Source organism: Somniosus microcephalus, chromosome 13 (genome assembly GCF_052327205.1).
Source record: "Somniosus microcephalus isolate GS21.2 chromosome 13, FLI_Smic_1.0, whole genome shotgun sequence".
In the NCBI taxonomy this organism is placed as follows: Eukaryota; Metazoa; Chordata; class Chondrichthyes; order Squaliformes; family Somniosidae; genus Somniosus; species Somniosus microcephalus.
The window spans coordinates 169,774,973-169,800,297 of record NC_140999.1 but is presented as its reverse complement, the minus strand read 5'-3'; the positions used below and the strand labels follow the sequence as shown (position 1 = coordinate 169,800,297).

Here is a 25,325-nt window from a genome sequence, read left to right as displayed (position 1 = left end):
TGTAAACTAAATTTTAGTTGTTGCAGAGAATGCTTGAGGTAAAAACCAAAGTATCTCCTATATACGCCTCATACCCCAGGAACACCTATTGCTGTCCATTGGTATAAAATATATGTACGTGTGTCCACTTACTCAACCTTCATCTTATCAGCACTAATTAATTAGTCAATAGTTAAACAGAAAGATAAACAGTGTGTTCTGCTGGTGAAGTTCACACAGATATTCAGGTTATTTACCAGAAGAGTAATTTTATTGAATGAATAATATTTATATTTTTCCTATCATATTCTTTGTCCCTTGCAGTGAAACGGACAGGTATATCATACATGAATGAGCTGCCGCATGCTGAAAGTGCCTGCTGCTGTGCGAACTGTGGCCACTCTTATACAGTGAATGAAATCAGAAGCAATCGAAGATTCTGCAGTGAGCACTGCCTGCAGCAGTTTAAAGAGAAGTAAGTTGTTTACATCACTAATATACACAAGATCATTTCGTTTTTGATAGGAGCTAGAGTAAATCCTTAATTTTGCACGTAATGGTAGGGACATACTTGGTGGATAAAAAAAAAAAGTGCCAGATAATTGAGAATCTCAGCACCACTGGCTCGAGCTGGTCTTGTGATTGCATCCAGTCCAAAGTGCAACCCAGTATGGATGAAAGACCTGACCCAGCCTGAAGTTGCAGATCAGTGCTGACAAAAGTTCCGCTGCAGTCAATGAAATTAAATATTCGGCGCTGCGTAGAACGGGCAGTCAATCCGATACCGCCCATTGTATGCCACCGCCCGAGGTGAATTTCTAGCCTCCTGAATCCCTGACCCAATCTGCCCAAAGGCGTAGCCCAGCGCATTTCGAACTAAATGTGCTTTAAAGACCCGGCTGTGGGCTGCAGCCCAGCAGTTAAAAGATGTGACCCAACCTGAAGTCTTGACTCCCATTGGCCTGGCTCGTAGGTAATCACGAAAGTTAATAATGGAAAGGGGGAAAATTGAGGCACCATTGCAAAACAAAGAAAGAATTAACACATATCATTCTTTGGAACAGTTCCAGTGCTTTATATAATACACGCGGCACGGGATAGCATATGCTGCACAGCAGAGAATTTATTTCACATACTGAGATCACAGCCCAGCCAGAAATATTTTCCAGCAAGCTGCTGGCAATTGAAAAATAAATCAAACAGCTGTGCAGTTTCTCTCATCGAGTGAATGCTAGCTGTAACCATGACAACCCGGATGATTTCAGCATTTAGGCTTCAAGTGTTGAAGAGAAACTCACAAAAACTGAACTTACTCTCACTGGAGGAAAGAAAATTGAGAGGGAATGTAGTTGATGTAAGCCCCCAAAGTGTGGACTGAGTGATATACACAGTCGACAACACTGGCTTGTTGTAAGAAAGACAGACCCAATAATTGAAGTAAAAACGGTTTATTCAGGCCTGGGGAGCTATGGCTCTTGCGTCCCAACACAAGGCTCCAACTCCACCGAATCTCTTGAGGTTTACACAGTTATACACATATTCCGAGACCTCCTACTCCAGAGGTCCAATCGATTTAAAAGTCTATACATTAATCACTAATTAGGTGTGCCTAACTTCTACAAGGTAACCAATAACATAAGTTTCACTTTTCACTGTATGGGCCTGTGGCCCCTCTGATTTCTTGGAAATGCGTCATCAGGTCATGTGATTTCTGAGAAACGAGACCCTCTCTCTCTTGACCACTACTGAGTTTCGTTTTTCCAGAAAAGGGTTATGTCATTGTCTCTTTTTGTAAGTTTCATCTCTCTAAACTGGTATGGTCATTTCTGCAATTAAACATACGAGTAATTAGTACATTTCATCTTTAAACATTTTGCTGCGCAATTGCGTTCTACTAAACGTGCCCTGTTACGCTCATTTTTAAATCTTACTTCAGTAGTTCAGATCCTTACATTTCTGAGACAAATGGAACGCTGTGGATGTAAATAGGCAATTAAATTTAGATTGTGATCACAGAATAAGATATAATGAGCACAACATTAGCATGGTACAGTTGGTAGCACACTTGCCTCTAAGAAGGTTGTGGATTGAAGCCCTAAACCTAGAGTTTGTGTAAGCTCACAAGCTAAACTGATGCTCCAGTGTAATACTGAAGGTGCTGTTAAATTGTGGTCTTTCCTTTCTGTTGAGGTGGATGTTAAACATCCCATGGCACTGTTCAGAGAAGAATAGGGGATTCTCTCTCAACCATTAGACCAAAAGCTGATTAAATGGTTGATCATCTTGCTGTTGTTCATGGGATCTTTATGCAAAATAGCTACAGCCTTTGTCTTTATAACATGTCGATGTACTCAGTCTAACTCATTGTATGTGAGGAGATTTGAGATGTGATAGGGTGTTATATAAGTACAGGTCTTTTAGTAAGCTTCAATTGAGAAGATTTCCCCCTCCCAGAGGTTCGTGCATATGTGAAACAGATTCCCAGCCAAAATTATGTTGATTAATATCTGGTTAATAATAGAACTTAAGATATGCATGGATATGTTTGGCATTCTAGGAATCAATCAATTTGCTTAATTAAATGATTGTCTATTTTAACGATCTCAGTTACATATCTCAATGTCTTCTATACCTCTGTTTATGTTTATGCGACAACTGCAAAAATATGCAAATGTCTTTTGTCCATTAAACAGGTCACTCAGAATGGGGAGTGCAGCAGTCAAGAGAAGTGCTGGAGCAATACTAAAACGGGTTAAAAAAAGAAAACGGAAAGTGTGCCTGAGTCCTAGTTCAGAATCAGATGAAGAATATGATTATGAATTAACTGAGTCAGAGCAGGCGGTAGGTATGCTTGATGCAATATTTAACTGGCACAGTTTGATTAGATGTAAAATGTTGACAATTTAAATATTTCTGAATACCTTCAAATATATACAAAAAAATGCTGTGGTGCCGCAATTAGAAAATTGATAATTAAAAATAAATCGTGCTACGTGTAGCTGATGTTATAGAGTTGGCCTCTTTCTGTTGATTTATCGTAAATGTTTCTGTATGTTTTCTCGCTACTTGTATTTAGTATACACATAGTGCACGTACACTGCATTTGTTGTGAGGGTAGATTTTACAATTTGCGCTCCTGACGCAGAGCTTTGCTTGCTAGGAGGGCATTTTGGGAGCAAATGTCAGTGCGCAACAACGTTCCCACTATGCTGCGCGGCCACGCAGAGATCTGGAGGTCCCGCGCAGGCCACTCACCGGCTTTACAGTGGAAATAACCGTACATGTGCGAGAAATTGAATGGGCCACGCAGCGGTCTGGAGGTCCTGCGCAGGCCGCTCACCAGCTTTACAATGTGCGCAAAAATTGAATGGGCCGCGCAGCCAGTTAAAGGGCCCGCGCACCAAAAAAAAATGACACTGAAGATTGGTGGGCACTGCAGGCTGTTCTGTCCACTAATTGTAACAGATGGAAAATCCTGCAGGATATTCTGACCTCCACGCCCAAATTCCTGACATGTTTACATGCACACGTGAAGCTGTACGCCCGGAGCACAAATGCGTAAAATCTACCCCATAATGTATTCAACTATAAGGTTGTCTTGCTGTTATGCATATATTTCATAGCTGCTGCTCTGGTTTTTGTTCAGGTACTGATCTGTATTTCCAGCTGACTTTTGCTACCCCCCACTGCAGCAACCTCAGATTTTCTGTTTGCTGGCTCTGTTTGAGAAATCCAGTAATAATAATTTATATATTTCTATGAGTAGCTGCACATGGAGGAGTAAAACTAATTTACATTTGTGTACGGCATATAGAGAAATCTGATTTCTTAGCAAACTACTGTTAATAAAAATAAAATGACATTCATGTCATAATCTACAGTCTAGTAATAATCTACAGTGGGAGCCAAATAATGATGCCACATTGGAGCTGAACACCAGAGTACTAACATGTAGTGACATGGAGCAGTGACTAACACAAGTTCAAAACCATTTCTCAATCTAAACTACAGCAAGCCGGAGGGTACCAGGCAGAGCCTTCAGGATTACCCGGTGGCATGGAAGGAAAATTGGAAGCGAAAGTCAAACCTGAGAAGTCTCTTGTGCTTCCTAGTGGTCAGCCATAGTGGGGCTCAGTGGCAGTCTGTGCACCTATCCTCATGGCTGGCTGCAAAGTTATCAGGTTAGGCGAGTGAAGAAGGGGTCAGGTTGCAGTAGATGAAACTTATTCCTGTTAGTGGATGTGTCTTTGATCTGTGGACCACTGATGTCATTCACTGAAGACTATACCCTTTGATTGTTATGTGGTAATACAAAGAATAATTTAAAACTAAGATTAAAAATGCCACCTGGAGAGTAGCTATAAATTCCTAGGCTACAGAGCACAAATCTGTAGAGTGCAAGACCAGGGTTATAGCACAGGTTGTGAATTGAACTTTACCCACCAGGAGAGAACTCTTGCATGAGTCCTACACATCCTCAGATCTCTGCTCCATGGTGCTTATCTTTTAATGTTAGGAGACAAAAGGTTCAGTACTAAGTTCAAAGAATTACTGAAGAGATCCAGGGGACTACCCGAATATTTTTTAAACCCACTTCATACTGGATTAAAGTAATACTCCACCTGCTGTAAAATGGCCTCCTGAGGGAGGTCTCCCCCCATTAGGCTTCATTATGTTTTGCATCCGAATCAGGTGCTGACTCCTGAGTTGTGTCAATGTAAAGCATTTTATGGCGTACGTCAATGCAGAAGTATATCTGCAGTCTAAGCTTCATTTTGAAAAAATTACCAAATATAACAAAATCCTAAACCTGACTTTTCTTTGAATGCCACAATGTTTTGTAGGACGAGAGAAAAGAAGACTTAAAAAATGTCAGAGAACACTTTGTGGATGACAACAGTCACATGGAATTTAGACAAAGTCGACTTGATGAACCCAGTTACACACTCACTGGACAGAGTATGTTCTGAGCTTCAATGATCTGTGTCCCTTTAAAACAAATTCATCTCATTTAAGAATTCGTTTCTTTTGTGTTTAGTCTTTTCACATTGAGTACAAGTCATTATTCCTTGTTTAACTGACCTGATGTTACTCAACTCTATTAGAGCCCTCTTATCATCAGATAGAGCTAGAAGTACTTCTGGCAAAACTTCAGGCAGTCATTCAGTTGTCATAACCAAGTTGACCATAGAAGCCTTTGTCGTTTTCCTTTTCCCAGCTCCCGCAGCTATCTTCCCGACTGCATTACCAAGTCAAACTATACATAAAATTTACTATGAGGACAAAACATGTGACAACATTAACAACAATTTGCATTTATAAAGCACCTTTAGCATAGAAGAATTTCCCAACGCACTTCAGAGGCATAATCAGACAGTAATGGATGCTGAGCAAAAGAAGGAGACATTAGGAGGAAGTGACCAATAGCTTGGTCAAAGAGGTGGGTTAAGAGGTGAGTCTTAAAGGAAGTGAGGGAGTTGGAGGGGTTTAGGGAGGGAATGCCAGAGCGTATCTGGCTGAAGGCAGAGCCAGGGGGATGGGGGCGGGTGCACAAGAGGCCAGAGTTGGAGGAATGCAGAGTTCTATAGGGGTTGAGGTTGTAGGGCTGATCGAAATTCCAGAGATAGGGAGGGACAAGCCATGAAGGGGTTTAAAAACAAGGATGAGAATTTTAAATTGGAGACGTTGGGGGAACCAGGCACCAGTGTAAGTCAGCAAGGACAGGAGTGATGGATTTAGTACAGGATAGGAACGAGGCAGCAGAGTTTTGGATGAGCTGAAGGTTATGGAGGATGGGAGGCTGGCTGGGAGAGCATTGGAATATTGAGTCTGGGTGAGGGTTTCAGCAGCAGATGGGGTGAAGCAGAGGTGGGCAATGCTATGGAGGTGCAAGTAGGCGGTCTTGTTAATATGGGGTCAGAAGCTCAGCTCGGATTGAATAGGACGCTAGATTCTGAACAGTTGGCTTCAACCTGAGACTGGAAAGGGGATGGAATCTGTGGCAATGGTACAGAGTTTTGGACAAAGGTTTTGGTCTTCCTAATGTTTAACTGGAATATATGGAGGCTCATCCAAGACTGGATGGCAGACAAGCGGTCTGGCAACACTGAGTAGTGGAGGGGGTCAAGGAAGGTGGTAGAGAGGTAGAGGTGGGTGTCATCAGCATAGACCTGGAAACTCACCCCATGTCTTCAGATGATGTTGTCAAGATCATTAACTGCACTTCAAAAAAAATAAATAATTTGATGTGAAGTACTTTGGCACAATAAAGTGCTATGCAAATGGTAGCTCTTTCTAATATTCCAGTTATTTTTGCTTCAGCTTAAGTTAAAAGTAAATAATGACTGGAATTCAGCAAAGAGCAGCAACTGCGAATGCATCAAACAGACCTTAATTAGCTTGAATGAACTTGAAATCAGTAAAAAGATTCAGTTCCAGTTTGCAGCCAGTAGAGAAATTGAATTTTATTCTTCTGCAACTGTTCCCACTACCATCTCAGCTTTTGATATTCTTCTCAGGTTTAGTACCATTGTCAACTGACACTAGGTCAAAAATCCAGAGAAACTTGTATTAGTTTGGTTCATGTGCACATTCGCTCATGCTTGTCAAAATAGATTACAGTAGCAATTCTACAAAACAGTAAAAGAAGGTAATGTGCTGACATGTGTACTTATCTGCAAAGTTTAGTGAAATACAAAAAGTGTTTACTTGCAGTATTTATTAATTGCAGACAGTTTAGTACCATGATGGTACAGCAGATTTGCCCTCCAGCATGCTGCCTGACATAAGTTCACTCTTATGAATGCCTCATATGGCAATATTTTCAATCTTAGTGAAGAAGTCAGAGGTTGGCACCAAGTGGAAGAGAGGCACATTCCTAAAATAAGGGAAAATGAGTCACACTTGCACACTTCAACTGGTCACTGTCATTTACAAATCTGTTTAAGTGATATATTTTGAGCTAGAAAGAAAAGAGAAAGAACTTGCATTTCTATAGCATCTTTAATGTCTTCAGGACGTGCCACAGTTCTTCACCACCAATGAAATACTTTGAAGTGTAGTCACTGTTTTGTAGGTAAACACATCAGCCAATTTGATCACAGCAAAGTTCCACAAACAGCAATGAATTGAATGACTAGCTAATTAGTTTTGGTGATGTTGGTTGAGGGACAAACGCTGACAGGATACCAGGAGAACTCCCTGCTCTTCTTTGAAAGAGTCCTATGGGATTTTTTACATCCACATGAACAGGCAGACAGCACCTAGGTTTAATGTCTTATCTAAAAGACAGCACCTCTAACAATGCAGCACTCCCTCAGTATCACACTGACATTCAGCCCAGATTATATGCTCAAATCCTTCAGTGGAGCTTGAACTCACATCCTTCTAAATCAGAGGCAAGAGTGCTACCACTGAGCAATTTAAGAAAGCTCCTTTCATGACTAGAACTTGGAGGATGATGGATTGTGTTATACAACTTTTAGAAGTGGGGCCCACAAGCTTTCAAATGGCCACAAAGAAAGGCAGTACTTTTATGGCCTGGTAATCATCAGCACTGTCAACTGTAAACTACACCAAGTTACTCTGGGTAGCAGCGTAATTAGAACTAGGCACTCCTCCAGTTTCCAACATGCTGCAATTTAAAATTGGAACATAAATAATACAGAGTGCTTATGGAAGCATCTACAATTATTGCTTGTGAACACGATCCATTTTGGTTGCATCTGGGCCTGAGTCAGAAATTTTCTGGATCTATAGTACTTGCACTGCAAATAAGGAAAGATGCATGGGACAAAATAAAAATGTGGGGCTGAGTTGCTGTACTTTCACGGAGCTCAAGTGTGAAATTGCCCAGATACAGAGATTGTATTAGAGACAGCCCAATTAAACAGTATGATTAGATATGAATTTTGAATTTATGAAAGGAAATGTTTCTATATTTAAAAGTAAGCACCATTAAATCTTTAGTGTATTTTCTTTTAGCTGCTTCTGTGGTTGGAAAGAACAAAATCTGGTCTTGGGCTTCATATTTAGAAGATGAAAAGGCCATTGCTGCTCCTGTCAAACTCTTTCGAGAGGTAATAATTTTCATTTGCTTTTTTGTTGTTATTAGCCTCAGTATTGTCTGGAATAATAAACCTGATCAAAATGGCTCAATATCTGTACAGAATGGACCTACTCGTCTTTTTCCCAGGCATTTAGAACATCATCACAAACCATGTAGTTCAGCTTTAAGAATTAACTGGAGGGAAGGAAACTATGGGGTTAATTTTGATCTGGCCCTGTTCAGCGTGTGGGCAGTAGACAGAGTGAGCCCACCGCTTGCCTAATTAAGCTCCCCAGTGGCCTGGGCCTTTATCATGGTCGAGCTTCATCTGAATAGAATCGGTGAGTTGTTTGCGCTAAACAAGTGCCGATAGGCAACTCGCAGGGGGCAGGAAATCTAGTGGCCCATTCATAGATCTGTGCCAGGGGGTCACCAGGAGGGGAACAGCCGAAGGTCAGACACCGGCTGGTAGGATTTTTGTGGTGACACATTCATGCTCCTCCTGTCCCCCTCAGAAATCCAGTTTTTTGGTCTTGTCTGAGTGGCCTCCAGCGATCCCTTTAAGGGAGAATGGTCTAGCCGCATTCTGCTCAGTGCGAGTAGGCCAGGCTTATTCAGCATGGGCACCGTCTGTGTGGAAATCAGTATTACATTGGGGCCTTATGTATGTCACAGGATCGTGATTCAAATATATTAGGGCTGTCAGTCAATGAATCGCAGTTAACTTCTGCAATTAATGCATTAATATTTTTGGAGATTAATTTTTTAACATGCGTTATTCGCAGAAGTTACACAGAGAATACCTAAGTAGGAATTATAAGTTAATTACAATAATTTGTTGTCTTGACACAGTGGTTGTAATTTCAACTTTTTTATCACCGGGTGAAAAATGGGTGATAGTAAATCGACAGCCCATTTTACACTCTGCCTGATTTACTTTTTCACTGAAGTCAATGGAAATGTCAAACGGGGAGGGGGAGAGTAAGACGGGGTAACGATTTGCTATCGCCCATTTTTCGGCTTACAATATAAGTTAAAGTTACCCCAGTCATTCATTGACTGCACCGACAGAGATAAATGGGGTGACATTCAACTTCAGCAATAGCGCAAAGTGGGCAATACTGAATCAGCAGCTTGTTTCACACCCTGTCCGACTCTGTTTTTCATTGGAAAAGAAAATCAGGCGGGGTGTAAACTGAGCTGCCAATTTGCTATCCCCCTTTTTGCGCCACTGCCGAAGTCGAATTTTACCCCAAAGCATTTCTGGTTATTAGACTAACTTTTGTATTCAAATATTGACTGCACACATTAAAGCACTAGAAGTACTTAAACCTTCTAACGGTTCATTGGATAGAAAGACGATTACTTGTATCTACTATCAAACTAGTTCCAGTATCATAGAAGTATATCTAGTCTGCTGTACCACCTGCATACTGAACATGCCTTCACTTCTCAAAATGGACTTTCTAGCAGTTCTTATGCTACAGGCAACAACAGGACAACAACAAATGAAACCCGTGAGTTTTGACAGAGTACTCTTTTAGAAATTTAAGTTCGCTGCAAGCCCACAAATCAAGATAAGTACCATAATCAATGCTATTGCAAAGTGGATAGCTACTGGCTGCAGATCCATTAACATTGCAAGCGACACGTTGTAAGAGAAGTTATTCAAATAGCATCTTCCAATGAGCCATATACTTTGACTTCCAGAGGAACCGTCATATCACAAATAGATGATCTATATAACAAAAAGATTGCAAAATTGGTGCTACTGAAGAACGTGAGCAATCACAGTTATCATGGAATTACTGTACACTGCTTGATGATGCTTGGACACTACAATCTTTTGCGCTAACAGCAAAGCATACTAAAGAGAGACAATATGCTGAAATGTGCAAAGCATTTCTTGGATTTGCAAAAGAGTGGGATATACAAGGCAAGGTAACAGCAGTTGGTACTGACAATGCACGCAACATGATAGCAGCAGCCAATCTTTTGATATTTGAACACATGCCATGCTTCATTCACAGTCTACAGCATTCGATCACAGTAGCACTTAATGCTGCCAGGTTCAGAAGCTTACTAGAAAAATGTAGAAAGCTCGTGGGCCATTTCAAACAGAGTGCAGCTAATAATGCAGAATTAGAAAAATAGCAAGTCGCAAATGGAAAGACACAAGACTCGCTTTTTAATTAGATGGAACTCCACATTGCAGATGGTTCAGTGACTGCTTAGAAATAGATGAGCTATCACAGCCACATTAGCTCTTTAGTAGCACAATCTAGCAGTGCCCATTGTTGCTGAATTTGACAAACTTCAAAAGTTGCAAGCCCTACTACAGCCCTGCAGGTATGTGACCGAGTTCCTTGGGGGAGAGATGTATGTTTCCTGCTCCGTGGTTTTACCCGCATTGTGCCATTTATTTTGTGTTATGGCTGTCTGAGATGATGACCCAGCAAATGTGGTTTGCTTTAAAAACTCTTTCACCGTAAACTTAACGAACCGCAAAGAAAGCACCAATCTCGCATGGCTAAAGATAGTGACAGCACTGGACCCAAGGTTTAAAACACTGAAGTGCCTTCCAAAATTCAAAAGTGAGAAGGTGTGGTGGTTAATTCTTACTTTACTGTTGTCCAAAGTCTCACAAGACCAGGAGCCTGGTGCGCAAACTACAGAGGCTGAATCGCCAAAATAGAAAATAAACCTCCTCTTAGCGACATCTGATTCCGAGGACCAATACAAAGTTAAACAACACCACTTTGGATCTTTATAAAGCAGAACCAGTTATCAGCATGGACGATTGTCCTCTTGAATGGTGGGCAAAGTGTATTGGTGCCCATGAATGTTTAGCAAAACTGACTAATACTTAGCGACGCTGGCCACAACAGTGCCATGCAAACGACTTTTCTCACTTTTGGGTCAGATTGTAAATAAGAAGCAAACAGCATTATCTTCCAAAAACGTAAATTAACTTGTCTGTCTAAGTAACTGGTTAAATGGCAGCAAGAAATAGAACTTAATGGGGATGAAATTGGGTGCCTTTGCACCTCCCGTTAGCACCCCTCAAGACGGGGTGCAAATGGCTTTGCGACCTTGCGCGGTGCTGACATTGACTCCCACCGTATTCGGTTGGAGTTTTGCAGTGGTGCTATGGTGTTGCGCCCCGATCGCCTTCGCCCTGAGATCGTGATGTCATCGCCGTGCGCATTGCTCTGGTAGCGCCTTGGACCCAAAATTGATTTCCGCCCCCTGCAGCAGCGCCGGTCGAAAACACCGACAGCTGCAGGAGGCGAGCATTGGGCGGCTGGCCGCTTTGGGACGATGATTAAAGGCGAGGTGGCCGAGGTAAGTGGAAAAAAGTGTACCTTTCCTGTTCTAGTTTTTTCGCGGGTTCCAGCCCGCGATCGATCAGCCCGGCACTCTGCTTGAGTGCTGAGCTGATCGCGCGGGATCACAGCTGCCTTGGTGGTCCAGGTAGGTACATTATAAATTGCAGAGCCTGCAGCGATGGCCCTTCCCTTTAAGGGCGGCAAGGAGCCTTTGAATGCGGCAGCGCTGCACGGCCCAGTGTGCAGCACTGGTGAAGTTTCCGCCTCGCTCGCCGAAGTTAGCGCCCTAAGAAGGAAGTGGAGCGCTTGATTTAATGCTCCACTTCCCTCTTGGTGCGCTAAAACTCAATTTCAGGATTGCCGGCACTAATTAGCGCCGGGAGCTAAAGTTAGTGCCCAGGCAATGTTAGAATGCCAAAATGGTCGATACCAAATTTTTTCCCCAAGTTCTTTTTAGACTCGTAGGTTGCCATGCATTTTTTTTTGGGTGTAGCTATGAAAAGACTACCAATTTTAGGATTTGATGACTCAAAACGTTTTGATGTTCTCTTCACAATAAACGGTTCAGATTATAAAGCGGGAACAACAATATGAATCCAGAAATAGGAAAACAGTTTTTATGATGGGTTGTTTTCTGGATGATAATAACAATAATAATAATAGTGTCAGTAATAATGCATTAATTGTATCAATTAAATATATGATTAAAACCAAGATTAATGGATTAAAACCTTTAATCGCGAGATTATTTATTAAATTGATGACAGCCCTAAAATATATTAATAAGCCTGTTTCTGGAATGAGACCTGACTGCCTATATCAAGGACCCCTCCAAAATTGCAGTGAGCGTGAAGATGACGGGATGTTTGCGGAATGTTTTTAGGACTTTCGTCTTGCTTTCACCCCATTCCTGCCAAAAATTGGGGCAGTAGCGTGACAAAAATAGTCCCGTATGTGTTAATGTCACCAGTATATTACCATTTATGATGTATATGTTATAATGACCTTTTGTGTTTTCTGAAGATTAATTATTAACAAAGCTGTACATTTTTATTAGCATTAAAATGGGGATAGGGTATCTATTTCCCCTGTACTTGAAGTGGTTGTTCCCATTTAGAGGAATCCTTTTGAACATAGTATTAAAAAACCAAATTTTTTATAGAGTGCCCCATAACTTATTACAGACCAGTTTTGTTGGAGAAATATAATATTGTGATTTATAATGAATGTTGTTTTATGTTCAGTGTAAAGTTAATATAGAACCACAAAAGTTTACAGCATGGAAGACGGCCATTCAGCCCATCATGCTTATGGCAGCTCTTTCCTTGAGTGATCTAAAACTAATGGATAAATATTTGTGGGGTGAAAGCAGGGCATAGATTAATGAAGATGGTTGTGGATATTTAAATTAACTGTAGTCATGGTAATGTATTGCTCATATTATATAATGTGATTACAATTTTCTTCTTTTGAACAGTATCAGTCCTTCCCACAGGATAAAAATGGTTTCAGGGCTGGCATGAAGTTAGAGGGTATTGATCCAACGCATCCATCCATGTACTTTGTACTCACCGTGTTTGAGGTACAGAAAGCTTCAGTTCTTTTTTAATATACATACATTGATTTAACTAACAAAACTGAGTAGCTGGTGCATTGAAATAACAGGTTCAAGATATAAATAATGAAGGAACAAGCATGCAGAAAAATTGTCAGTTCCTGAAAAAGCATTCCATGTAGAACACATCTAAAATGTATCACAATAACGTGTTAGTTGGCTTTTAGTTTTAGTTGATTACATGTGTTGATTTTTTTTCAATAAATGAGCCTCCTGCCAAAGGTCCAAATGAGAACTGTTGAAATTAAAACAGATAATTTCAGAAGTACAATAGATTGGTGCATTAGTATGTACTACTGCACAAACATGTGACTAGAGTGCAGGTAATCAGATCTACTTCATTAATGTTTGAATATTGCATTTTTTTGTGACAGATGCAAATAAATGTTTTACAGAGAGCTGCTGTGACAGGTAGGGAACAGTAAATAGAGGAACGTGTGTGGGGGATTGACACAGGAAGGGTGTGGAGAGTGTGATAAATCCATGTAGTGAGACAAGGACTCGAAGAGGCGATATCGTAGAATTAGCACGAGTACTTTATTAACAAACAGAGTAACAAACATCATGCCTGCATCTTGGCATTTCGCCTTTGCTGACCTTGACAGGAAGCAAACCTCTGACCTTAACAGGAAGCAAACCTCTGACCTTAGCAGCAGCATTGGCTACAGCACCACCTGGTGGATAACCTTAATCATAGCATCCCAGATTACTATATCCCTCCCCCCTTAAGATTTCAGTATGAATTTCTTAACAAACAACCATTCCTGAGGGTCACATAAGGAGTCTCCATTCATCATGTTCTATACTTGACGAATCTAACAGTTCAGTATCGATCTCTCTGGTGGCTTGCGAGTCCTTTGTGAACGTCTAACAGTAAAGTCCCTGCTTGTTTGTAGTGAAGCCACCAGCTGCTCCTGAGCAGTGCTCAGAGTATCTGACTCTGCAACGATGGTTTCCTCTTGACGAATGGGTTCCTGTGGAATTGGCTCTGTCCCTGGTGGTGGCACCACAGATGCACTTGGATAACTGGGGGCAACCCTGTCTTCAGTCATTGCATCTGGAACCTTCATTTCAATTTCCCCTTGTCTGGGAAGTATCTGATCTACATGTCTGCGTACTACCCTACCATCTCCCAACATGACCTTGTATGATACTGGACCTGTCATTGAGTCTATGAAGCCAGGAATCCACTTTGGTCCATAACTGAAATTCCTGGTAAGGACCGCATCTCCTTCTCCAAAACTTTGGCTCTTTGTTCTTTTGTCATGGTTCTCTTTTTGTTTGTTTTGTCTGTTTTCCATTTTCCTTTTTAGGTCTGGGTGGACAAGGTCAAGAGTGGAGCGTAGTCTATGACCTAATAACATCTCAGCAGGAGAGAGCCCTGTGGTGGATTGAGGTGTTATTCTGTAGCTGAACAGAACCCGTGACACTTTGGCTGCTAAATTCCCTTCTGCACTTTTTTTCATCATCTCCTTAAATGTTTGTACAGCTCTCTCCGCAAGTCCATTTCAGGACAGATGATATGGAGCCGAGGTCACCTGCACGATGCCATTTTTTCCTCAAGAAGTCTTTTGTCTCTGTACTCACAAAACAAGTGGCATTGTCACTCACCACGATCTCCGGTAGCCCTTGATTACTGAAGCTCCAATGCAGGCAGTCTATAGTAGTAGTGGCGGAAGCAGAATTTACAGGATAAACATCCATCCATTTGGAATGTGCATCAATGATTATGAGGAACATCTTCCCCATGAATGGACCCGCATAATCTAAGTGCAATCTTCTCCATGGTTTATCCGGCCACTCCCAGGGGTGGAGAGGAGCTGCTGCTGGTACCTTCCGGTGTTCCTGACAAGTGCTGCATGTTTTGACTAGATTTTCTATCTCCTCATCTAGCTTTGGCCACCACAAGTAACTCCTAGCCAAGGCTTTCATACGCAAGACCCCAGGATGACACTGATGTAGTTGCTCTAGGATAGACTGTCATGCTGGCTGTGGAATAATCACTCGTGCTCCCCACAACACGCAATCATCCTGCACACTCAGCTCTGTTTTCCTGACACTGTAGGGTGTGAAGTCAGCCCCTTCCGGATGCTGTGGCCATCCTCTCACCACATATTCTCGAACTCTAGACAGTACTGGATCTTTACCTGTCCATGTTCTTACTTGCTCTGCAGTCACAAGTGCCATGTCAGTGTCCTCCAACATCAAAACTCTGTCCTCTGGAGCTGCACGGATAGGTGTGCCTGGCAGTGGAAGACGGCTCAAGGCATCTGCGTTCCTATGGTACTTGCCCGCCTTGTAGACGATGACATACTCATATGCCCTCAACGTCACTGCCCACCTCTGGATCCAGGGTGACATCATCTGTGGAACTGCTTTCATTTCATTGAAAAGAGAGAGAAGAGGTTTATGATCAGTGCATATGGTGAACTTCCTGCCATATAAGTACTTGTGGAACCTCTGTAACCCAAACATTACTGCTAACCCCTCTTTGTCTAACTGGGAATAGTTTTTTTCCGCTGGTGTTAGAGTTCGGGACATAAACCCTATTGGTCTTTCAGTTCCATCTTCCATGCAGTGTGAAAGAACTGCCCCCACCCCATAAGGTGAAGCGTCACAAGAGAGAATGATGTCTTTCTCTGCATTGTAGTGAACCAGCACATCCGAGGACAGCATCAGTTTCTTGGACTGTTCAAATGAAACCCCCTGCTCCTCTCCCCACTGCCACTGTGTCTCCTTGCGCAGTAGTTTGTGAAGAGGTGCTAACACAGTTGACAAGTTTGGTAAAAACCTGTTATAATAGTTCAGCAGTCCCAGGTAGGCTTTTAACTCAGCCACATTTGTAGGAGCAGGGGCGTCCTGCAGTACTTGTACCTTCTCCTTGAGTGAATGGAGCCCAGTGGCGTCCACTCTGTGTCCCAGGAACACTGCCTCATTCCCCAGGAAAGTGCACTTACTCCTCTTGAGCCGGAACCCTGCCCTCTCCAATCTCTGTAGTACCTCTCTCAGAGTGCTCAGATGCTCCTGGTCGGTTCTTCCCGTCACCAGAGTGTCATCCAGATAGATGGAAACATGTGGAATCCCTTGCAGTACACCTTCGATTGTCCTCTGGAAGATAGCTGGACTAGATGAGACACCAAACGGTAAGCGGTTATATGTAAACAAGCCCTTGTGTGTGTTTATGGTGACATACTTCTTTGATTCGTCATCCAGTGTAATCTGCAAGTAGGCATGACTCATATCCAACTTTGTGAATTTCTTTCCTCCAGCCAGGTTTGCAAAGAGATCCTCTGTTTTGGGAATCGGATACTGCTCTGGTTTGGACACCCGATTGACTGTCAATTTATAGTCTCCACAGAGTCTTACCGAATTGTCCGGTTTTAAAACAGGTACATGGGAGCTGCCCATTCCGAACATTTCACTGGCCCCAGTATGCTCTCTCTCAATAGACGGTCAAGCTCAGCCTCTACCTTTGGCTTCATGGCATAAGGCACAGGTCGTTGTTTAAAAAACCTTGGCGGTGCCTCCTTGTCTACATAAATCTTAGCTGGGGGGCCATTAAATGTACCAAGTTCCTCCTTGAACACATTCTCATGTTCACTCAACACTTCTTGCAAAGTCAACTGTTTGCCCGCATCTATTTGATGTACTGCTCCCCAGTCTAATTTAAGTTCTTTTATTCAGCCCCGACCTAACAGGTTTGGTCCGGTACCCGATACTATAACTACAGGTAGCTGTTTCACTGTGTCCCTGTGTTGTACAGTTACATTAGCTGTACCTAATATCGCTACTCATTCACCTGTATATGTTTTAAGATGCAGAGAACAAGGCTTTAACTCTGGAACTTTTGCACGGTTCCACAATTTTGAGTACTCTGCCTTGTTCATTATGGTCACGCCGCACCCTGTATCCACTTCAAAGTTCACCTTAGAGTCATTTACTGTCAGTTGCAATGTGATAGGAGCCACTTTTGGAATGTTCTCTAACATGCTATACATTATGAACATGTCCTCTTCTTCCTCAGCTTCCCTGCTGATGTGGTGTGCTCCATGTTTTTTCACTTCTCTCCCTTGGTTTTGCTGTCCTCCCCCTTTTGGTTTGGATTCCTCCACAGGTGATTTCGCCCTGCAAGCTCGTTTTATGTGTCCTTGTTTCCCACACTTGTAGCACTTTTCCTCCAGAAACCGGCATTCACTCACCAGGTGATCGCCCTTGCATCTATGACATGCCTTCACATGCTCACGTTGTGGTTTCTGACGCATGTTCAACTTGTGCACAACAACCTGCGTAGCATTAGCTCTGTCTGAACCCTGTATTTCTTTTACATCTCGGTTTGCTGTCTCTATGGCTTGAGCAAGTTCCAATGCTTTTTCATAAGTAAGCCCAGTCTCGGATAATAATCTACGCTGCATTCGGTCGTCCATAATTCCGCAAACTAGCCTATCTCGCAGCATTTCCTTCAGGTTGTTCCCATAATTGCAATCTTGTGCTAATTTATGCAATACCGCTACATAGTCCATTACGCTCTCGTCCTCTTTCCTGTTCCTTGAATTAAACTTGAACTGCTGTACAATCTCACTAGGCTTAGGGTTGAAATGTTCTTTTAGCAAAGCCACTAATTCAACAAATGATTTGTCTCCAGGCTTTTCAGGACTGAGCAGATTCTTCATCAAACTGTAGGTTTGGCTTCCCACTGAACTAAGCAGAATGGCTTTCCTTTTTCCGGCATCATTTATTTCATTTGCTTTGAAAAAATAACCAGTGTTCCTCCCAGGTTTGTGCTTGACTATCAAAAGCGGAAACCGTTACTACCGTGGCAGCCATGCTCTCTTCCAGCTGGTAGCTAACCGTAGCTCATAATTTTGTTGTTTAAACATCCTGGCAGACTTTTCTTCTTTATTCAGGGTCCTTTAGTTACCTCGTCGCCAAATGTGATAAATCCATGTAGTGAGACAAGGACTCGAAGAGGCGATATCGTAGAATTAGCACGAGTACTTTATTAACAAACAGAGTAACAAACATCATGCCTGCATCCTGGCGTTTCGCCTTAGCTGACCTTGACAGGAAGCAAACCTCTGACCTTAACAGGAAGCAAACCTCTGACCTTAGCAGCAGCATTGGCTACAGCACCACCTGGTGGATAACCTTAATCATAACATCCCAGATTACTATAGAGAGTGTGTGAGTTAGAATACATAATGTAATGGAGTTAAAGAAAGAAAGACTTACATTTATATAGCACCTTTCACGACCACCGGACCTCCCAAAACAATTTACGGCAAATTAACTACTTTTTGAAGTGTAGTCACTGTTGTAATGTAGGAAACACGGCAGTCAATTTACACACAGCAAGCTCCCACAAACAGCAGTGGGAAAATGGGAAAATGACCATATAATTTGTTTTAGTGATGTTAATTGAGGGATAAATATTAGCTAGGACAAATATCAAACAGTTGTATCAAGCAGATGTGTCCTATGTCTTCTATGTGACCCTAATTGCAGAGGAGTGCAGAAAATACATGCAAATGCTACAACTTTTCTCATACATACTTTGATTGTTGATTTGAATAATAAATAAATTTCCAAGCTCCACCATTAAGTGGACTTGTGGTCTCCACTCAACTCAACAAGTACCTTTATATAACATCTGTAATATAGAAAACAGGTTTGATAGGTGAGTAGGACCTAGTACAGGACAGGATATGGGTAGCAGAGTTTTGGGCAAGTGGCGTTTACGCTCCTCTCCTCTTTACTTCAGGCTAGGAAAGAATTAGGTTTTATGGGCTTGGTTTTGCAGGGAGTCAGCGGGCGCGATCGGTGGCGGGTCAGGTGGGAAAGTGTTTTTTTCCCCCAGCGGGTCGGGACCCAATTGAGAACCCGCTGCCATGCGCCTTTCCCCGATGTTGGGTCTGTCATCGCTGAGTAGACCTGACACGCAGCGGCGGGGGAAGCAATTAAAATCATTGGTGGCTTGTTTACAGCCACTTATCAATGGTTTTTTCCCAGCTTTTTGAATTTGACAGGTTGCCCACCGGTTTCCCGCTGTGCCTAGACCTCGTCTGTGAAGCTGAGGCGGGAGGTCAGTGGCCATTGAATCAACTGATGAGTTCAAATGTCAAGTCAAAATTCACAGCTGATTGAGACATGTTCCCTTAACTACTAGCTTCTCTAAACTGCATTTCCACTGCAGATTCAGGATGCTGCAAGTCTTTACACAAGTTTCCATCCAGTCTAACCTCATTACCTCTCCCACCATTGATAGATCACTTCTGTCATCTCTACTTCACCTGCCATCTATTCCATCAGCATAGGTGCCCTTGAAACTCTCTCACCTTGATCCTCAGAATCCCACCACAATCAGCCCCAACACCAGCAGCATCAGGCACACCAACAGCACCAACAACAACACCAACCTTCTCTGCAATCAACTGATGCTGCACAGGACACAGAGCATCAACACCCAACCACATTGCTGCCTGGGAGGTCAGGGATGGCCTCACCATGGCCAGATTTACTTCATTTGACACTGTACACCCTGGCTGCCACATGATGCGCCAGGTTGGCACCACCCCACACCAACACCATAAAGCATCCCTACAATGCCCAAGCCACTCCTTTCACACTCCTCACCATTGTGGGGGGTACCGTTATGTCTCACCATTCACTGCAACTCACTAAGCCACTTCCAAAGGTGCACACATATCTGTCCAAGAATGCAAAGTGTTGAAAATAAAGGCTTCAGTGTTTGACACCACATTAACAGAAACTTTACATGAACATTGCATAAAACACCCAAGGGTCTACCATTGTGTGTTGTTAGTTGGTATGATTGCACTAGGATGAGGGTGAGTGTGAGGGGTGGCTAGTGAGATGGAGATGTGATAATGTAGATAGAGAGGGATGGGTGGAGGTGCAAGGTAAGTTGGTGTGAATAAAGATGTGCAGGAGTAGGGTAGGGAAGGCAGAGTGATGGGGATGTGATGAGAAGCACAGCAGGATGAGGTTGAGTGTAGCTTTGTACTAACATTTTGTGATCTACTGAGAAAATTGAAACATTTGTGGCACTGCACCCAGGTCCTCCTGACCACATCCATGCTTGTGACTTCCTGTGCAATGTGCAACCAGGCTGTGTTGATCTCCTGGGAGGTCTCTTCTGCCCATTGGAAGGGAAGAGGACCTCCCTGTGTGCTGTGACTCCTTCCATAAGCATATGGAGGGAGTCATGGGAGAGCCTGGGTGCAGCCCTGCACCTCTGTGCAGTGCTTGTCAGTGTTTGCAGCACCTCAATACAGGTACACTATCCCTTATCCGAAAGCCTTGGGACCAGCTGAGTTTCGGTTTTCGGAATTTTTCAGATTTCAGAAGGTATTATTATAAGACTGGGAAATTTGTATTTAATATAAATTTTAAAAGTTCAGGCTACCTCTTGCGACTGTTCCGTGTCTCATTTCCCTTCCTGCTTCTCTGGAAAGCCGGATATCGGCTGACTCCTACTAAGCTGGCCCGCAAATCAGGTCGGGGGTCGGGTGGGGGGGGGAAAAGAATATCGGACGGGCCGCGGTTCGGGTCGGGGGGTCGGGTCGGGTGGGGGGGGGGGAGAAAAGAATATCGGACGGTTCGGGTTGGGTGGGGGGGAGAAAAGAATATCGGACAGGCCGCGGTTCGGTTTGGGTCGGGTCGGGTCAGGGGGGGGGGGGAAGAAAAGAATATCGGTCGGACCGCTGTATTGTTGGGTTCACTCTCCCGGTACCTCCTTCACACTGCCCAGCTCGGCCTGCAATCTCCTACCCAGGAGGGAACTCTGTGACCCTCTGCCCTGCTCAGCGTAAGTCGTGCGCCACTCTGGTCATGTCGTGCGCACGACTTACGCTGAACGAAAAAACTTTCGGTTTTTAGAGGTTTTTGGTTTTCGGAAGTTCGGATAAAGGATAGTCTACCTGTACTGTAGAAAACTGACAGCACAAATCTCAAAAGAAAGTTGGCCATGGTCCCTTTAAGGAAACTGACTGATGACGAGTCATCAAATGATGTCACTAGACCCACTTCCTCTAATTGGCCGGGAAATGCACTGGGCGGGTTTGACAAGCTCAATCATGGTAAATTCATTTCAGAGGCTGGGATGGAGCCAGCAGCAGGGTTGGGACCCACCACCGACGTCGCCCGCCCCGGACCCGCCGAGGTTGGTAAAATCACGGCCTATGTGTTTGGGTATTTACACCAGATACTTTTCTCAGCTCCAACACCTCAGACTCCTCCTGTAAGCGAGCCCTTACTTCCTATCCCTATGGGTGTGCCTTTTCCTGCCCAATATCTTAAATTTTTTCTGCCCTGGGCACTACAGAAAAGTACTGCGATATTAGGCAGGACTCTTCATTGTATTTCAACTCTCTGGATATGTGCTGTCTCTCCCTAGACTTTCTCTGTGTGATGGCTTCAGACGAGCTATTTAATTTTAAAAGGACAGGCTGAGAAATTCGAAGCTAAGAAAATTTAAATAAGTGTGTCTTAAATTCCAAAAGAGCTGCCAATCAAACGTACATACATATAAAACCCACAAGATGCTTGTATTGGAATTGAATGGCTTGGATATTCTCCCTTAGGCACTGGGGCAGACATAGTGGGGTAGAAATTGGTTTCAGCCCATTTTTGGCACAGAATGGGCGCTATTCTCGGAGCATGAAGACGAAAGCTTTGCAACTCTGCTAGCCCTTGTTATTATGTGTCTGTTACTAAAATTCTTAATGTAATTAACTAGTTCATAACTGTTGTGCATGCAATTGTTATCACTCAGTTCATTCTGGCTATTTCAAAAAAATGAAAGGTTATCATCTTGCACAGGAAATTGGGATGCTGAGACTTTGCCACAACTTAATGCTAGTTTGCCTCTTGTTGGTGGTGGTGATAGTGATGGTGGCATGGGATCAAGCATCCAGTTTTCATGGCTGACATTAACCATGGTATATGTAAGGTAATATATGATTTAAGGAACAGAATGAGAGGACTTAGAGTAAGTAATTTAGTTTTTAAACTTCAGCAAAAGCTACCTATAATTGGAGAATCATAACAATGTCTTATTTCTTGAAGGTTTGTGGTTATCGTTTGCGACTCCATTTTGATGGTTATTCTGAGTGTCATGATTTCTGGGTGAATGCTGACTCTCCAGACATCCACCCTGCAGGATGGTGTGAGAAGACAGGTCACCGATTATATCTTCCTAAAGGTAAGAGAGATATACTGGCATCAATCTCATCAGCATAACTCACTTTGGGGTAATTATTACCTGACCAGGCCAATAGTTTCCCCTCAGGTGGGTTAAATTAAAATTACCCCAATGAAACAGACATTTATTGGTACAATCATACACATCATCCTGAAATGCAACTATATATCAGAGGGAAAATGGCGATATGGCAAAAGCTTATTTCGTAAGTTTAATAAGTTAGATTATCTTGCTTGATACAATTTGCGATAAACTTGATAAGATTGCATTAGATTATGATGTCATCCAGAACCAATCGTATGATTTTAGCAAATTTCCTCTGTATTAATAGCTAAGCATGTTGGGTGTGCTGTACTATATAATTAATGTTTTTGTTTAAAAAATTAAACTTTTAGACTGCATCTATGTATTGTTTACCTGTTGGGAAGTCCATCTACAGGGAACAAGAATATACACTTTCCACCAGATGGCGTCATACCAACATATAATATTATCAAAATTTCAGTGTTGAAAATAATTACAAATAATCCTACGGGACAAATATGAAATCTAGGGTACAGAGTGATATTATTTAAGTGGAAGGGGTTATTTAGTAGAGGATTGGTTCAGTTGGGTACATAATGCCATTGTGTTACCGTTTTAGGGTACAAGGAGGAAGAGTTCAACTGGCCAAATTATCTAAGGATAACAAAGTCCCAAGCTGCACCAAAACAACTCTTCATCAATCAAAATACAGTGAGGACCTGCACCCTCCTGAAACAATTTTTTATGTCGGGCTGTTTCAACAACATAGGCTTTTCTTCCCATGTTGAAAATAATACTTTTCTATAAACCTGTTTAAAGCAAAATTAGTTTGGTAGCATGCAAATTAATGTGAGTGGTACGCACATGTTCCATGCTTGTATCAGATTTCTTCTCTCCATTATCTTGACAAGAGTATTACAGCCTAATGACTCTATTAAAACAGCAGAGAGAGGAATTTGATACGAGCTGTTTAGTATTTTGTACAGTAACATCACGCACAGGAATTTGCAGGCTACTGTTTCTTGCTGGTACCTTTATACTAGGATTTATTAATGTTCATACTTCAGTATTATAAATATTGTTGGTATTGATGCACTGACTTGTCGATAGAAATACATAGAAGGTACAACATGGAAAAGACTATTTGGCCCAACCAGTCAGTGTTGGTGATTACTCTCCACGCGAGGAAATAGTGTTAATCACATTTTATCACCTTATCCCTTTGCCGTCATACACTTATCCAATCTAATCTTGAATGTTAACATAGTTTCTGCCTCAACCACTAACCCTGGAAGTGAATTCTGCAGCCTCACAACTGTCTGTGTAAAGAAGTTTTTCTTGCTCTCTGTTTTAACTCTTACATTTAAATTTGTATCAATGGTCCCTCACTTTAGACTCCTCGGGGGAAAAATTCGATTGGTTTGTGCCTCCTGTTAGGGCCTTAAGAGGGCGCTAATGGGGCGCAAAGCAACCAGCGCCCGTGCGCGGTGATGTTTGCGCCGCTCACGAAATTAACTAGACATTTTGCGGCAGCGCTAAACACTACCGCCACGATCTCCTGCGCCCGCAGATTGTGACGTCAGTCGAGTGTGCAACACCCCGGTAGCGCCCTGGACCGGATATTGAGTGGCACCCCCTGTCTTACTGCCTGCCGCTAGCAACGACAGGTTGAGGGGAGCGTTTTGCAGTTTGGAAGGGACTGGGGGAGCGCTATTTAAAGGCAACTGCTTCCTGCCTTTTTTTGTCGGTGAAATTTTTGCACCACGCATTCTGAGCGAGAGAGAGAGGCTGCAGGAGATATTCAAAGCTGTGTTGAGGAGTTTTGGGTACTGAGCAGCACTTTGCAGGTTCTTTCTGATTTGATCTTCCTTGCATCGATTTAGAAGAGAATATGGGTGCTGCACTCTGAGCTCTTTCCCTGGGCCTCTCCATTGTTCTTTCCAACAGATTTGATGTACAGGTCTCTCTAGACCGAGATTCAAGGCTGCAATGAGCAGGGTGTGGATGGAGAGCAAGATTGACCCTCCCCTTTAAGAACTGGCCGGCGCCAGTGTGTCTGTGTTCCATTGCTGACTGACATCACATGAGCTTCACCAGCGCTGTGAGTTAGCGCCTCGCTCCTCGGCCTTTGCGCCTTAAGACAGGTGTGTAGCGCCTGATTTAGCGCTCCAACCACCTCCAGGGGCGATAAAAGCCAAGTTTGCAGTCGGAGGCGATAATTAGCGCCAGGAGCTAATCTTTGTGCCCGGCCGATAATTACACCCCAAATGGGGCAATACTGAATTTCTCCCCCTTCAACATTAGAAACAGCCTGCTTCTATTTGCTGTCTCGCATCCTTTCATAATTTTAAAGACTTCTATAATTTTACCCCAAATTCTGCATTACACTAACAAAAAAAGCTCCAGTTTTTCAATTATTTCTTTGTATTTGTATTTCCTCATACCAGACAGCATTCTAAAGCCTAAGGGCTAGAAATTCATTGTAGCCCAGGAATGGGCTGTATTAGTAGAAAAGTTGGAGAATTAGTGCCAGGCGCTAATGATTTAGACTGCACGCAAAATTCATTCTCACTGCTCAAAGAAATGATTAGAGCGCTAATTCGAGTCTTTAAGCCCAAGCTCAGTGGCGTTACACTCTAAGGGTGGACCAATATCAGGCGCAGTCTAATAGCAAGTCACGATTGCCACAGGCCTTTTCCAGTTCTTAAAGGGGAGGTTCATCGATGCTGCAGAGCCTCATTCTCAGCATTGCTGGCTGTGCAGCTGCCTCAGCAATCAGCAGCAGGTCAAGGAGAAGGAGCCGGAGGACTGAAGCAGCTGTACTCATGGCAGATCCACGCCTCAGGGAGAGAGCCCGCAGATTCAGCGATAAAGCATTGGAGGCGTTGGTGTTCACTGTGGAGAGACGGAGGGCGGTGCTCTACCCGGCAAGTGGCAGGAGGCCCTCGCTGGAAGTCTTCCACACCATGTGGAGGGAGGTAGCACAGAACATCTCGGACAGCACTGTGGTCCCCAGGACCCACGCACAGTGCAGGAAGAAATGTAACAACCTCACTCGGGTGGTCAGGGTGAGTGAATGCTTCAACAAATGCTACATACCACCATCTAAAC

General features: G+C 43.0%; 1 protein-coding gene across 2 annotated transcripts in view; it reads left to right on the top strand.

The window, feature by feature from the left end:
* The window catches only part of l3mbtl1 (L3MBTL histone methyl-lysine binding protein 1), a 78,421-nt gene that overhangs the window by 14,629 nt on the left and 38,467 nt on the right, over positions 1-25,325 (top strand). For both annotated transcript variants that reach the window (XR_015080646.1, XM_086005562.1), the window contains exons 4-10: positions 304-454; positions 2,673-2,820; positions 4,824-4,938; positions 7,963-8,057; positions 12,833-12,937; positions 22,055-22,190; positions 22,834-22,925. Coding sequence is in view for 1 of the 2 variants with exons in the window: in XM_086005562.1 (XP_085861688.1) it covers positions 304-454; positions 2,673-2,820; positions 4,824-4,938; positions 7,963-8,057; positions 12,833-12,937; positions 22,055-22,190; positions 22,834-22,925 (842 nt within the window). In the remaining variant the exon portion in view is untranslated. The remainder of the gene's footprint in view (positions 1-303; positions 455-2,672; positions 2,821-4,823; positions 4,939-7,962; positions 8,058-12,832; positions 12,938-22,054; positions 22,191-22,833; positions 22,926-25,325) is intronic.